Genomic DNA, 16,158 nt, shown 5'->3' on the forward strand with positions numbered 1-16,158 from the left:
GGCACTATTTGGGAGGTCAGGGAGCAGGACTGGGTGATGGAAGGTGCGTTGTGGGGGGAGGGGCGTGTCTTGCGTGACTCCAGGGTGTTGGGAGGGGGTGGCGGTCACTCAGTGGAGCTGGGTGAGACTGGACCCCGTTTGACAGACACTGCGAGGCTTGGCTGGGGAAACTCAGGGTGCTTGAGCCCAGGGAAATGACAGGGGCCACGTAGCTGCCCATAGCATGCAGTAGGTGCTCCAAAAATGTTGGTGACGTGTGGAGGGGGGGCTCTGCAACTGCGGTCAGGGAAGTGTGGTCAGATGAGTCGTGTGATGCCAGAGGGCAGGGCAGGGGTCAGCGGGAAGACTTCCGGGGACACTCCTGGCCGAGTGTCCTCTCTGACCTCCAGGGCTCACTGGGCTCCAGGGTGTGGGTCCCGGCCGCTGCCCCCAGTACCCGAGGGCCCCATGCCTCGAGGGACCTCAGGCCCTTCCTTCCTTTGGCAGTTACCCTCCGAGGGTCTGCTTCCAGAAGCTTCCGGTCTGAGCGGAAGGAGCTTTGCCTGTCCCCGGGGAAGACTCAAGTACCCTGAGGCCACTCCCTGTGCATCTCTGCCCGGCACTTACCAAAGACATCACCATCCCATGTGGGCGACCGTCCCCACACCCCGGTGGAGGGAGAGCTCGCCCAGGGCCAGGATGACCTGGGTGTGAGTTCAGTCTCCGTAATGTCTAGTTATGTGACCGCAGGCAAGTTCCTTAACCACTCTGAGCCGGACTCCCGGCCTGTCAAATGGCATTGCTGTGCTGACCGCACCGGGCGGCTTGAACGTTTGCTCAGAGGTATCATGAGCCCCTCCTGGGATCGGGCCCTGGACAGGTGCCGTGGATACCCCTCAGTTTATCCATCCATATCACCCTCACTTTACGAACCCGAGATAGAGCCGCACGGGTGGGTATGGGTTAGAATCCACCTTTCGTGGAGACAGGGGCTACGGCGTGGCCAGACACACCGATTGCTAAGAACTTAAGAAAAGGCAAGGTGGCTGTGTGTTAAAGGGGGGGGGGGGAGTGCGTCAGCGGAGGCCCAGCCGCCAGGAGGAGAATAGGGATCCCTCCTGAGGCCCCGGGTTGGGAGTCAGTAGGACGCTGGAGAGTCGATCGGGTTTGGTTTATTTAATAAGTGCTTCTCCCGCCCCACTGTGCACCAAGCACGTGGCAGGTTTGCACGCTGGGTTTTCACAACGCGTTGCTGCCGCTCCGGAGGAGGCCCGGGGGTGGGGGGGTCGCAGCTCGAGGGCTTCCCAGCGGCCGCGGTGACAGGCCTGCGGAGCTGGGATTCAGGCTGCTGCCCTGGGCCGCGTCCCGGGGTCCCAGACTGGAAGATGAATCGCTGGCCTGCCTTCCATGCCCCAGCGCACTTCCAGGGACCATCTGCTCCGTAGGCAGGACAGCGTATCGGCCCAGGTCCTCCGGAGAGACCGAGGCGGTCGGAGATAAAGGGGTGAGCAGCCGGCCAGACGCAGACGGGGGCGCCTCTGCGGGAACTGACTCACCGGCTGTGTGGGCCGGCGTAGGGCAGCCTGGAGACCCAGCTGGGGCTCGATGCGCGGAGGCACAACTCCTCCGGGAAGCCTCAGGTTTTGCTCCTAAGCCCTGCAACAGCTTGGGTGAGGCCCCTCTGTTACCGAGGCTAATTGTTTTCAAGTCTCCCGCTTGTGGGTGCGAACCACATCTACAGATGTCTTCATAGCAGCCCCGAGGTCAGTGTTCGGCCCAACAGCTGGGCCCCGCGCCTGGCTTCTTGTCTGGCCAGGGGCCGGTGAGTCACTGGAGGGTCGTCCTGACTCAACACCCCCAGGAGCTGCAAGCACTCAGGTCTGCTGGGGGGGAGGGTATGGGGAGGGGGAAGGAGCGGGTCCTTGCAACAGAGTCTTGTGGTTTCTTGACTGCCTCCCCCGGCCCTTGAGGCTAAATGCACACCTTACTTTGCTCCAACAGTAAGAGCCCAAGAGGGAATGCTTGTCTGAAAAAGGACCCTGTGTTAAGAATCTGTCCTTTGTTTAAAGCCATCCAACCGGTCTGGTGAGAATCCGATGGCAAGAGCTCATGGGTGGTGCGTCTGAGGGGGCTGCACCGGAATCTAGGACTTCAGGGCCTCCAGTCCTTGGAGCAGGGATGGAGGATGGGGAGGGAGGAGGGAGCGGCAGAGGGGAGTGGGGTGGAGGGGAAGCTGGGGGGTAGTATGACAGGGACGTGAGAACACAGAGTTCGGTTCAGGGTGTGCGTGGCCCACACAGATCGTCTCTGGAGGAGGGTGAGGGACCAGGGGGACCAGGCTGGACAGACAGGCCACGCCCGCCCTCATGGAGCTGGAGGCCACACAAGGTCAGTAGTGACAAGGTCAGCAGGGGCCTGATTAGCTAGGCGGCCCAGGAGGGCAGCCTGGAGGAGGGGACATTTGAGCTGGGAGTGTAGCCTGAGGAGGGTTGAAGCCCTAAGGTGGCAAAGGACCCCCCCGTGGAGCAAAGTGGTGGTGGGAGAGATGGGCAAGGACACAGAGATGGTGACGCAGGACCTTGACACCAGTGTGGCAGTCCCCACATGGCAGCCGTTGTCCTGATGATGACCATGTCACAGCGATGGTGATGTCACAGTGACGGTGATGTCACAGTGACGATGTCATGACGATGTTGCAGTGATGTCATGATGGTGATGTCATCGCGACGGTGATTCGTGACGATGGTGACGATGATGTTACAATAGGGACCTCGTGATGGCCATAGTGCCCCGATACGATGAGGCTACTAGAATGGGCTTCCGGCTAAGGGGCTGAAACCTCAGAGTGTAGGTCCCCCTAAGCGGACCCCCCTCTGCAGCAGGGCCCCCTCTTCTTGGGGGCTAAGCGTGTGACTGAGCAGACCTGCACTGTGAGAGGCCCCTGGGGGGCTCAGTCAGTTAAACATCCGACTCTTGATCTCAGCTCTGGTCTTGATCTCAGGGTCGTGAGTTCAAGCCCCGCATGGGGCTCTGTGCTGTGAAGCCTAGTTAAAGAAACATATTGCACCGTGGAACCCAGTCCTTCAGAGAGAAGCCACCCCCCTCTCTGGCCCAGGCATGGCAGCCCGTGCCAGCCTGGGGCTTGAACCTCACCAGGTCAGCCCACACCCGTGCAGGGGTGCAGGGCCTGGCGCCTGGGGGGTGAGGCGGAAGGAGCAGGTGAGGATCAGCCAGGCCCCTCCCAGGGTCACAGCTGGGCCTGGAAAAGTGAGGGGCTGCTGGAAGTGCCCTGCTGGGGGGGATGGGGTAACCCCACCCTGCTGGAGCAGAGGCAGCATGGCTGGGCTGCCAGGCCAGGCTCCAAGCTCCAGGCTCCCAGGCTCTTGGGCCCAGCCCTGTGGCTTCCTGGCTGTGTGACCTTGGGTGAGGCACGTGACCTCTCTGAGCCTGGGTTTCCTGAGGCAATTAGATGAGACTCTCAAGGTGTGAGGTCGGCAGCAGATGTGGTGAAGGCCCTCACCACAGCCGGTGGCCCTCAGTCCGTGCAGGAGCATTGTGGGGTTCATGTTCCCAACTGGGGCCCCTACCTGGGCCTCAGGGTGTCCGCGGAGCTCCCTGGCCCGACGCCAAGAGTGTATGAGTGCCGTGTTCCGGCTGGGAGGGGCCGCCTCACCGATGTCACTCGAGGTCTGTGACCCAGAAAACGTGGGGGATCTCTGCCCCGAAGGGGTGGTGCGGGGGGCCAGGCCTCAGGGCCATGGGGGGGCCTTGCCAGGCCATGGGGGGCGCCACTCTGGCTCCTGGGGAAGAGCCCTGGGCCCCTGGGCGGAGTTCCGAGTTCCAGTGTGCCGTGGCCCCCGCAGGGACAGACTGCTCTCCGAGCTGCCTCCCCACCGGTGAGAGATCTCTGTGGGGTGAGGGTGGCCTGGCCAGGTTTATATCTGCATCCCAGCAGCTGTCCCCGCCCCCCACCCGCCAGTGAATAAGAGACAGGCCCAGAGCAGACACTGAGCTCAGCCTCCACACACCCGCCGCCAGCAATCCTACAGCCCCCTGGTGTCGGCGAAGGCCCCGCGCTGGGCCCCGGGCACAGGCGTAGGAGTCCCCGCCCCTGCCCGGCGTGGCCTTTACCCAGGGAACCACAGGACAGGCCACTCAGTGGCTGCCAGGCGGCTCCTCCTGCTAAATTTTCAGGAACTTTGCACGCTGGGCGTTAAACCCAGCCACTGCTGAGAACCAAGTCAACTGGGGATGAAATACATTATATGCAAAGCAAAGGTACTAAGTACTCAAAACTCGGCCCTTCCTACCTCCTTTATTGCATTTTCGATCGCTCACGCTCTCGAGGTTACGAACACCAACCGCACCTGTGCAGCAGGAGCGTCCCAGGGCCGTGTTCCCCTGGGCCTCTCTGCCCAGCTCTGCACTCAGTGACATCACGATAGCGCCCTTGAACCTGGGGGTGGTGCTCGTCTTTACACCCTGCAGGGAGGCCTGAGGGCTCTGGGAGCCTGTGGTGAGGGTGCAGTCAGGAGGGGCTTCCTGGAGGAGCCGAGATGCAAGGTCAGGTGTGAGGAGTGAGCGGGAGCTGCCTGGGCACATGAGGAGAGGCTGACCTGCCAAGAGCGAGAGAGTGCGTGAAGGCACAGATGTGCTTATTCCCATTTTACAGAATCATAACTGAGGTCGAGTCACTCAGCACCGCCGGGCAGGGGTGGAGCCGGGGTGGGAATCCTGCTGTGTCTGGATCCTGGGCTGGAGGTCTTTCAGGACGCTGCCCGGTGTGTGTGTGTGTGTGGGGGGGTCGTATGTAGGCAAGACCCCCAGCAAAGCATATAGGGTCCCTTGCCGCTGCAAAAATAGCCCCCTCCTCAGGGGCACTTCCTGGGGAGGCCGGGGCACCCCGGGAATGAGGCTGAGCCCGAGTGAGGCCAGCCCACGCCTCTCCAAAGGCACCTCGCCCTGGGCTTCCTTCCTGCCGGCTCAGGAAGGCGCTGGGCGGTGCCTGACCTTGGCCGGCACCTGGAGGTCAGGCCGCCCGCCTTCTGGGGACCCTTCAGGAGCCGGGGCCAAGGAAATGGGCCCAGGGTCAGGAAGACGGCTCGGGCCAGGGGGTCAGCTGTACCCCTCCTGTCCAGCCTGCTGAGGGGCACAGGGTGAAGGAGCTGCCCGAGCCTGCCGCATGGCCTTGAGCGAGTTTCTCTGGTCTGGCAGCTTGAGCAGCAGCCCTCAGCTCCTGGCCTGGCCGGCAGTGCAGGGAGGCTCATCGAGGCAGTCGTCATCTGACCCTTGCCCGGCCCTCCCGAGTCCTCAGGGAGCCAAGTTCTGTTCTCGCCCTGCAGATGAGGTCGGGGTGCCTGCCAGCCTCTAGGGCTTTCCCTTACCCCAAATGGTCCCAGACTCTGGGAGGCAGGTGACAAATACAGGCTCCCGGCCCCGGGCCACTGAGCCCACCCGGGTAGGCAGTTCTCAGCTCTGACAAGCACCCCGGGGGGTTGCCAAGGCCTGAGGGGCTGCGAACTCTCTGGGACCCCTTGTAGCCTCCCCTCCACTCTCCCCTAACCCCTCCCTGCCTCCCTGCCCCCGATGCAGCAGGAATGCAGGACCCCGTGTCATGGAGGTTGAGAGCACTGGCCCTGGGCTCACCCCAACCCACCCCTAGGTGGGCTGGCGCTGGGGACAGGTGGCCTGTGGGCAGGCTCCTCCCCGACTCCTCCCTCCCCCACCCTGCCCTCTGCTGCTGCTGCTCCACCACAGGGCCCCAGTGCACGGGTCCTGAGGGTGGGTGTTTCCGTGGCCACGGGACGTGGGCTTCTGTGCAGCTTTTCTCACTCAGTTCCCTGGGCATCCTGGTGCCGAGAGTGAAGGTGAGCTGCCTGGGACCCGCCGTCAGGCGTCTATGGCTCCTCAAGTGTCCCCAGGCTCCGCCGCTGTCCCCCGTGCCCTGGCTTGGGGGGTGTAGGGGCACGGGGCGCACATTCGGCCCTCAGCACCGCGCTCCCCACCTTCCCAGCCTCTCCCCCGCCCTGCATATCCCCTACATGGCCCCCCCAGAAGGGCCCTCGAACACCTCACCCTTGGGATCCCTTCCTGCTCTGCGGGACCACCTTCGGGCACCTGTCCAGTCGTCCCAGACCTCCCCGTGCTCCGTCCGCTGAGGACGGCTGAGAAGGCGGACGCCTGCCCGACAGCGGCCTGGGGCTCTGAGCGATCCCCGTTCCCGCGCGCCTGTCACCGGGGCCAGGAACCCGGCAGCCCGCGGGTGCTGAGAAGCGTGCCAGTGCCTCTGGCCTGGCCTCCCGTGTCCCCATCTGATGGAATGGGGGTGCTGTCGGCCGATGACGGCTCTGTGTCCCCGTGGGCCGGCCGTGGGCTCCTGGGCACGCCGGGCCCACGCCGCGCGGCCGGTTCAGTTCTGGCGTTTCTGGCAGGACCCTTCCACTCTGCAAGTTCAAGATCGCAGCGGGCAGCTGCCGGCGTCCTCCTGCCAGAGACTTCGCTTGACGGGGTGTCTGTGTCTCTGTGTGTGCATCTCTGTGCGGGTCTGTGTGTGTGTGTGTGTACGTGTGTGCACGCACGCACACGCGCCCTGAGTACTCTGGGCCTGGGCCCAACGAGGAGGGCCTCCTGTGCCCAGCACAAGACGGACGGTGTCCTGAGCCCCGTCTCGTGGACCGTGGTGGCATCCGGCCTGCACCCCACCCCCACCCCCGCCACACGAGGCCGTGATCTCTGTGAAGCCGTGACTGGTGATGGCTGACGTGTGTACTTTCCACAGAGGACCCGACATCCTCACATCCACGCCTCTTGGGATCATCACAACCTTTTTTTTTTCTCAACTTTTTAAATGTTTTTAATTTATTTTTGAGATAAAGAGAGAGACAGCGTGAGCAGGGGAGGGGCAGAGAGAGAGGGAGACACAGAATCGGAAACAGGCTCCAGGCTCTGAGCTGTCAGCACAGAGCCCGACGCGGGGCTCGAACCCACGAACCCGAGATCATGACCTGAGCCCAAGTCGGACGCTTAACCAACTGAGCCCCCCAGGTGCCCCTGCTCATCACAACCTTTAGCACGAGTAGTTTAGTGTCAGAGTCAAGGAAAATGCATTTGGGGCAAGAATTGGGTAAGTCACATAAAATGCCCCATTGTAACCACTTTGAAGTACACAATCAGTGGTACTTAGTAGCTTCACCGAGTTGTGCGGCCACCACCTGACCTGGTTCTGGAACATTTGTAAACCCCCCACCCCCCACCGCAAAGAGAGATGCTGGCACCCCCCAGCCCCGTCCCTCCCCAGCCCCCTCAGGCGCGCACCGGTCCCTGGTCCTTGCGGTTCTGGACGCCCCCCAGCACTGCAGCCACACAGGACGTGCCTCCTTCACACGCCTCCTGCTGCGTTTCTGCTTCGTGTTGCCCCGCGAGTCAGGACTCCATGACCACTTATGGCCGAACGACACCCCCCATGTGCCTGCACCACGTTTTGTGGATGCATTTGTGCCTCCGTTGGGTCGTTTCCATGTTTTGGCCTCGGTGAATCACGCTGCCGTGAACACGGGTGTGCAGAGTGGGGCCCCTGCCCGCGTCTCTTTCTCTGCACTTGCTCACGCGCACTGCCGAGTGGGGACGGCAGGGACGCGGAGGGCATGGGGGACCTGGGAGTGAGAGCCCCCTGCGTCCTGGATGCCGGCTCGGCCTCCGGACGGCCCGGCGGTGCGGACGGAGCTGGCCCGCCGGCACAGAGTTGCAGAGGGTCGCTGCTGCTAACTGCTCCTCTCTGGGTCCCCGGTCTGTTTGCAGAGGCACCTGTCGCCTGAGGACTTCCGGGAAGTGTTTGGGATGAGCGTGGAGGAGTTCGACCGCCTGGCCCTCTGGAAGAGGAATGACCTCAAGAAGAAAGCCCTGCTGTTTTGACGGCCGCCAGCGGCAGAGCGCGGGACAGCCGGCGCGACCGCAGAACCCTTCCTCCCGCGCCTGGCCCTGGCTTCTCTGTGTCCCTGGGGGCGGGCGGTGGGCCCCCGGGGAGGGGGGGCTGGGGCAGGAGGAGGCCCCGCGTTTCTGCCAGCGGCGCTCCTGCCCCAGCCCCGAGCCCAGGCGCCCTGCTTCGCGCTCTCCTGTAACCCGCTGTTGCCTGGCCTCGCGGAGGCGCTGCAAAGATGCTCCAGGGGCTTGAGGAACACCGTGCGCCGCCCCCTTCCTGACCCCTGTGAGGTGCCCCAGCCCCCGTGATAGGCCCTGGTAGGGGGGAGGGCACAGAGGTGCCCGGGACTTGGGGTTCAGGAAGGTCTGTCAGTGGCAGACGCTGGCGCAACACAATCACAGGTGTGTGGCCGCCTGCTCCGCACCCCCCTCCCCGACTTGCTCAGCCCCGGGGAGGCTCAGCCCTGCGCGCAGACAGGCCCGGCCAGGGAGCACGGTGCGGAGCGCCCAGGGCTGCCCGAAGCGAAGCGTGGGGTGCATGATTTTTGCAGCCGTGTGTGACGAGTCTGTTTTTAGGGACGACCGTCTACCAGACAGGGTACCTTCTGCCGGGGCCTCCACACACCGCAGTTTTCTTCCGAACCATCCCCAGATGCCTCAATGATATCTTTAAAGTAACACAGAAGTTTTTATTTTATTAAAGAGCATAGCCTACTTAAAGATGAGATGACGTATATAGAGTTTCAGCGCACGGTCCCGCGGAAGGGGGCGCCGCCAGCCTCATTGCCCGCTCTTGGGACCTGTGTGGTCCCGCTTCCCCGGCACCCCCAGCGCTCGCGGCTCCTCGTCTGCTTTCTTTCTGCTTTTCTTCCTTTTCCCCTGCCGCACAGGTGCCCTTAAGGGCGGCCCTCGGCCACGTAACGCTGTTTGTGAGTTTGCGTGACATGTAGCCACCGCTGTTTGCCTGGCCGTTATTTTCCGCATCCGGGAGGGAGAACATTCTCCCCCGATGGCCAAAGCCCCAGAACAAAGGGTTTCCACGCGCCCAGCCTAGTACCCATCGTAGCTCTTGGTGTGGCCTTTTGTGACATGGCTGGTGGTGCCCACCTCAGCCTGGTGCGTGCGAGGTCCGGGGATGGGCAGCGGCCGCTGGGGAAGGAGGAGGGGAACACCCCCCTTTTCCGACCCCCGAGCCGGGCAGAGGGCCCCCAGCGGAAAGGCGTCCGCGCCTGGTAACGGGCCGGTGCCTGCTGGGTGGCTCGCAGAGTGGGTTGAGAGGTTGACGACTCAGTAGGAAGGTGTCACCAAAGTCTGTCTTCCCTGTACCCTGTGGAGCAGTGTCTTTCTGTGTGTCCTGGCCGCCCCGTCTGTGAGTCAGCGTTCCCCAGATCCTCCCAGCCTCGCTGCGCACCCCGCGTCGCGCACCGGCTCCTCCCCCGCCCGGCCTGGCCAGGGACGGGGAGTTTGTAGCACTTAATGCGCTTCCTTCCATTTAGCAGTCTGAGCCCGAGCAACTGGAAACCCCCGTTTTCTCATTAGTGCAATGTCATGTCAGCTCCCAGGGGAGCCTGGAAAAATAAAGGTCGGTGTATCCTAACTTGTGAAGGTCAAAGCCACTTCTCATAAACGTGTGTCATTTCTAACGGCACGGGCTGGCGCCTGGGGAGTCCGTCTGCTGAGAGCATTGGCCGTGGACAGGCACAGGGCAGGGCGGGGCGTCTAGGGGCGGGACCCCCCATCTGCGTGGGGGCGCCACCCCCATCTGCGTGGGGGCGCCAGAGGACACCCCTTTCGCAGGGCAGCAAGTCAGAAGCACTTGCCAGCTGGCACCGGACACCAGTGATAAAGAGGGGTGTGGGGCTGACGCCTGACTCTGTCGGGCTGGGGAGACCAACCAGCAGAGACAAGACTGACCCTCTAGAGCACCCCCCCTCCATATACCAAGAGGTCAGCAGAGGCTCCCTGAGAAAGTGCTTCCCAAACAGCTCAACAGATGAGGAAGCGTTCCCAGAGGCCAGTGAAGGGAAGGGCATTCCAGGCTGAGGGAACAGCAGGAACAGACACAGCGTGGTGGAGATAGCTCCCAGGTTCTGGAAACTTCCATAGCTGGTTAAGGCTGGAGCACACGGCTCAGGAAGGGAAGAGAAATGCAGGTAGGGCTCCCTGGTGGGAGGGCCCGGCAGGTCTGCCCCTCCCCCCACCCACTACCAACGCTGTTCTGGGATTAAACGTCTCCTCACCTCTACTTTGTTCAGAAGACTGACCGCCCAGAGTCAATATACTGCTACTCAGTATACAAAAGCTTAAACAACCACCCATACACTTACTTCTCACAGGGGTGGAGTCTGGAGGACCCAGATCCAGGAGCCGGCGTGATTGCACGGTAAGAGCTCGCTCCCCGCCTGGTTGCCTCTTGCTTGTGTCCTCACTTGGTGGCCAGAGATCACCTTTCTTATCTGCCTCACCTTCCCATAAGGGCTCAGTCCCTGGTGAGGGCCCTGCCTTCACGGCCTCTTCATCGCCCTGGGGCCCCATCTTATGGGGCTTAGGGCTTCCGCACCCCTCAGGTTTTCCCCCTAAAAGCTGGTCTCCATGTACACGGTCAGCCATCTTGGTAGGTGTGGTCACAGAATCGTTGCCACCAGAGGCCCGTGCGGGGTGGAAGGTGGCTCCCTCACTGGCGCCCATGGAACGCTGGCGTGCGCCTGGCCAGTCCCCGGCAGACTGGGGCACGTGGTCGCCCTGACCACGCCGAGGCGACGCTCACCCCTCCCTGGATGGACACAGCAGGCCCCCGGCCCGAGGCAAGGCCCTTCTCTCCCTCCTGGGCTCTGCTCAGCTCGGAAGTTCCCACGTCGGACAGGCCCCCTCGGCGGCCCTTTAGGAAATCCGCACCGGCCCGTGCTGGGGTTCAGGGTCCGCACACCTGCCTCTGTTTATTGACCCCTTCCCTCCGCCACCTGTGAAGCCAGGTGGGCTGACAGTTCTACAATAAGGCTCTGTGGCCCCGGAGTTTTGCTGGGCTATTTGATAGGGAGGCTGGAGCCCTCTGGGCGCTGTGCTTGCCCCAGGGGGGGTCCTTCTTAGTTCCCGGGCTGCCCTCCAGAGTGGAAGCCCGCCTCCTACGTAAGGATCATCGCAGAACCGGTGCCCAGCCCCTCGTGTCCCCCTCCCCGGCCCCCACCTTCCTGGTGGAAGGGACCCTGGTGTCCGGAGAGGTGGCCCACTTGTGCTGGGGGCTCTGGGACCTGGCACAGTCCCCCCGGGAGGGGCACATCCCCGGTGAGCACACTTCGGAAGAGCTTAACCAGCAAGGAGATCAGTGCCTCCCTAGTGGCCACCAGAGGCTGCCGGGCTATCGCGGAACTCGGCTTCCTGACTAACAGAGGCGCCCTTTTCTTCCCTCTGAGTCATGAGGTCCAGGGAGTGTTCCTCATCTGGACGACGTTCCCCAAAGTTCCACGGAGCAGCCCTGCCTGCTGACGGCGCTTCCTGCCTCTGCTCCCTGAACATCTCTCTACATCATCCCCGCTGGCCCATCCCATCTCAAGAGCCCACGGCAGTCTGTCTGGAGCACATGCCTGCCCGTACCCTCCCCTGCCTGGGTACCTTACTGGGGGGCCCCCGGGGCCCGTTCCCTGCCTCCTTCGCGGGCACCCCCTGGCCACCGGCTCCCTCCACAGATTCTTCCTCCCTCGTCCCCACTTACCCTTGTTTCTCAAGCCTCCGCTTCTCCCTCCCTCCCAAACACAGTGCCTTTTGCAAAGGCCCTTTCCTCTGCCTGCAATGCCCCAACTAGCAAACTCCTATTCATCCTTCAATACCCAGCTGAGATGCTATCTTCTCCGCAGAGACTTCCATGAGATGACCCCCCTCCGCCAACTGTTGTCACTCTTCCTTCCGTCCAGGTAACCTAGTTCCTCGGCAAATATTCACTGAGCTGGGAATGAGAAGACAGAGATGAAAAAGACACTGTCCCCGACCTCAGAGAGGAGGAAATGTACTGGGACGCCTGGCCCGCTCCGTCAGTTAAGCATCCGACTCTTGATTTCAGGTCAGGTCATGATCTCAGGGTTTGTGAGTTCAAGCCCCGCATTGGGCTCTGTGCTGACAACTCAGAGCCCTCTTAGGCTCCTCTGTCCCCTTCACTCTCTGCCCCTCCCCCACTCACAGGCACGCTCTCTCTCAAAAATAAACAAACATTTAATTTATTTTTTTTTAAATTTTTTTAATGTTTTATTTATTTCTAGGAGAGAGAGAGAGTGTGAGCAGGGGAGGGTCAGAGAGAGAGGGAGATACAGAATCCGAAACAGGTTCCAGGCTCCGAGCTGGCAGTCAGCACAGAGCCCGACGCGGGGCTCAAACCCACGAACCGCGAGATCATGACCCAAGCGAAAGTCGGACGCTTAACCGACTAAGCCACCCAGGCGCCCCAATAAACATTTAATTTAAAAAAGAGGAGGAAATGTACTGTGGACTGAACTGTGTTCCTCACAAATTCACACATTGGCCCTGAGCTGGGGGAGGGGCGGGCCCACGGTCTGTCCTGCCCAGTAGCCGGTCATTCTCACCCGCCTCAGTGTTTTCTTACCTTCTCTGCACTCAGAGCTCGGTGGTCTTTCACATGCCTCCAAAATGTTTTTCTGGCCTAGACAAGTAGATAAAAGAACAGCCTTTCGGTTGGGGTTTATGGTCACTCTCTGGACTCAGATAGGCTCAACAGGCAGCGGGGAGGTATCTCCCATTCTTCGGTGGGCGGGGGGATGGGGGTAAGTCCATCCATCTCTGTGGTCGTCTCTTTCAATGCTGACTGGCTGTGACTTCCCCCAGACCCCAGCTCGGCTGAGGGGCAGCTGCCTTACAATCAAGAGCTCAGTCGAGAGGTCAGCTTCTGGGGCACTGGCTCGCCCCCTCCGCTGGGTACCCCAAATGCACCTGCCGGTGAGGTCTTGCCCGGAGCAGTGCAGCTCTCTCCCTCAGCCCACCCGCCTGTGGCCTAGAGCCGCCCCTAACCTTCCCTTCCAGTGCCTTCCCAGACCAAAACGTGTGCTTTTCCCAGGGAAGGAATTCTGAGGTTTGCTCTTAGAGCGCTGTCTCTGGCCCTCTTCCTTTGTTTGTTTTTTTAAATTTTTAATGTTTCTTTATTTTGAGGGAGAGAGAGACAGAGTATAAGCGGGGGAGGGTCAGAGAGAGAGGGAGACACAGAATCCGAAACAGGCTCCAGGCTCCGAGCTGTCAGCACAGAGCCTGACGCGGGGCTCGAACTCATGAACCACAAGATCGTGACCTGAGCTGAAGTCAGATGCTGAACCCACCGAGCCCCCAGGTGCCCCGTCTGCCCCTCTTCCCTTGCCCTGAGCTGTCCGGGGGAGAAGAGGTTGGAGGCGCCGGGCCGGGGGAGGAAGAAGGGTATGCATGTTTTTGCCATAGCTCTGGGGAGAACCACAAAGGCTGAGGGGGGCGTGGGTTCCAGACAGACAGCGGGCAGGACCTGGAGGCTGGGGGGGGGGACAGGGTGGGACCCCGCTCCCTGCAGGGCAATGGGACGGATGCTGGGGACACTGGGGAGTGAGGACCCCCGGGGGGGCTGCAGGTCTGGGGTGCGGAACAGCATGTCAGGATGGGCTGCCCCGGGGCCGCCTGGGGGAGGTGCCCCAGGCCCAGCCCGGCCGACGGGCTTGAGGCTCGGTGGCTGGAGGTGGCCAGCAGGGGCGTTTGTGAGGATGGCCAGCCTCACGGGCCCTCCCAAGCCATCCCTGGGGACGGCGCAGAGTGAGAAGAGCGGACCCAGCGGAGCACTGGCTTTGTGTGCACTTGGACTTCCCGTGTCTGGTGGAGGAAGGATGGAGAACAGGGGTGACTGAGGAGGGCAGCAGGACCGGGAGGGCGGCAGGCGGGTGTGGTGCAGCCGCGGCCGAGGGGGGGAGGGCAGACGGCGAGGCTGAGGCGCGATGCGGGCCTGCGGATGGGACGGAACGTGTGACGGTGGAAGAGGCAGATGACCAGGCGCAGACGGGGACCGGGGCTGAGCACACTCGGGCCCTCCGTGTCCGGGTCTGAATGCGGGAGGGACTCTGGCCAGTAGCTGGGAGGGCAAGATATGAGGCGGAGGGCTCATTGGGATGCATGAAGATCTGGGTGCTGATCGATGCGGGGCGAGGGGGGGTCAGAGACGGTGGCAACTGACTCGATCCTGGGGGAGGGGAGTCCTTCCGTGTTGGACGGGGAAGGAAGGAAGGAAGGAAGGAAGGAAGGAAGGAAGGAAGGAAGGAAGGAAGGCAGGCAGGCAGGCAGGCAGGCTGAGATGCCTCTTGGTTTTTGATGGACAGATGCTCAGGTCCAGACAACTCATTTTGACCCCAAATTGTTTCCGGTCAAATAAATACATACTACGAAGCCAGGTACCTTGTGGGGGCCGGGAGGTAAGTGCGAATCGGGCAGTCCCTGCGCGGAGGGGCTTGGAGAGAGACAGACCTGGAAATAGATCACGGCAGTGCATGTCTAGGAAGCAGCAAGACCCTGTGGGGGCTCTTCCTGGGGAGCTCAGACAACCCCCCAGAAGAGGTAATATTTGAGCTGGGTCTTGACGAGTGAGTAGGAGTTTGCCAGGAGCAGACTTGTCCAGGAAAGGAACTTACTAGGTGCCTAATATGTGATAGGCATTCATATATGTTATCTCATTTAATTCTCCGAAAAATCCAACAGAGCAGGTATCGTAGACCGTTTACTGCCATGGTTACTGAGCTTCCAGAGAAGCTCGGAGACTCACCGGTGTCATACGGGCATTAGAGCTGGTTTTCCAGGGGTGGCTGTCTTCACTCTCAAACATATGCTTTCTCCAAGACGCCACGCCACCGCGTTAACCTGATAGACCGGTGTTGGTAAAGGCGCCAGGCAGAGCGAGAGGGCGACGTGCTTGGGGGCAGCTGGGAGGTGGTTCTCTTCACAGTAAGCCGTGTGCATGAAGGAGACTGAAGACAGTACACACGGGCGCGGGGGGGGCTGGCGAGGAGTTGAATCGACACGTTGTCTTTTTCACATTATAAGACTTTTGTTTTCTTTTGACTTCAATTAATTCTGGTAAAAAAGTCAACTGTAGGGGCACCTGGCTGGCTCAGTTGGTTGAATGTCCGACTTCAGCTCAGGTCATGATCTCACGGTTTGTGGGTTCGAGCCCCGCGTCGGGCTCTGTGCTGACAGCTCAGAGCCTGGAGCTGGTTCAGATTCTGTGTCTCCCTCTCTCAGCCCTGTGCCCACTTGTGCTCTCTCTCTCTCTTAAAAACATATAAACATTTTTTTTAATGTTTTATTTATTTCTAGGAGAGAGAGAGAGAGAGAGACAGCGTGAGCAGGGGAGGGTCAGAGAGAGAGGGAGTCACAGACTGAAACAGGCTCCAGGCTCTGAGCTGGCCACCCAGGCGCCCCAGTCGGCTGTAATTCTTAATGTGATGCCCCAGAATATGATGGTATCTGTTTTCTACGGCTGCTTTTAAGGTTCAAACAAACAAACTAACATTGGTTTCCAGCAGCAATGGCACTGGATGCAGAACGTCTGTGGCTTCTGCCTCCCTTGCTCTGAGGAAAGCAAGCTTCCACGTGACCTGCCCTGTGTAGGTTTGACGTAGTGAGGAACGGAGGGGCGCCTGCGAACAGCCATAGGGCTGAGCTTAGAGACAGATCGCTCCCGGTCAAGCCTTCCCAGGAGACCATGGCCTTGGCCAACAGTTTGCAGACTTGTGAGGGCTCGTGAGCCAGAGGCACCCTGTTAAGCCGTGCTGGATTGCTGACCCACAAAAAACTGTGAGATAATAAATGTCCATTGTTATAAGCTGCTGGTTGTGGGGGTGATTTGTTACACGGCTGTAGATGACTGCTTTGGCGAGCTGACGTCACATGCGAGGCTGGGCCCACATGTCCCATGGGTGCCCGGCTGCCAGGGATGGCCCTTGATCTCGCCAGTCCCCAGAATCTAGGAAGGCTGCGTCAAAGGTGTCACAGAAATGCTGCTTACCTTGGCATATACATAGTTCCTAATCATGTATTTTCCTCAAGAGATGTGTTACTAGAAAAGTCTGGGAAGAGGTCTCAGGTCATGAACCCCACAAGTAGCCCTTCACAGCATCAAATCAGGTCAGGAGCTTCCATAGAGAGCATTGGTCCAACTTTGGGGTCAATGAGCCCCGATTTATTTGCCTATTGAATGCATGTTCTTTTTATATTAGGAGGATTGTGGTGGCCAACAAGGATTGGGTTTATTTTCTG

The 16,158-nt window shown here is 60.9% G+C and overlaps 1 protein-coding gene across 11 annotated transcripts in view; it reads left to right on the plus strand.

Annotated features, from left to right (window-relative positions):
• ABLIM2 (actin binding LIM protein family member 2) overlaps positions 1–9,508 on the plus strand; it is an 84,824-nt gene extending 75,316 nt beyond the window's left edge. For 8 of the 11 annotated variants that reach the window (XM_039232101.1, XM_039232100.1, XM_039232097.1 and 5 more), the window contains one exon: positions 7,777–9,508. In XM_039232101.1, the coding sequence (XP_039088032.1) occupies positions 7,777–7,890 (114 nt within the window). In that variant the 3' untranslated portion in view covers positions 7,891–9,508. The remainder of the gene's footprint in view (positions 1–7,776) is intronic. The other 3 variants (XR_005528432.1, XR_005528431.1, XR_005528430.1) reach the window with 2 other exon arrangements.
• Positions 9,509–16,158: the final 6,650 nt, after the last annotated feature.

This window comes from Hyaena hyaena, unplaced genomic scaffold (genome assembly GCF_003009895.1).
Source record: "Hyaena hyaena isolate Hyena2069 unplaced genomic scaffold, ASM300989v1 scaffold_63, whole genome shotgun sequence".
Classification (NCBI taxonomy): domain Eukaryota; kingdom Metazoa; phylum Chordata; class Mammalia; order Carnivora; family Hyaenidae; genus Hyaena; species Hyaena hyaena.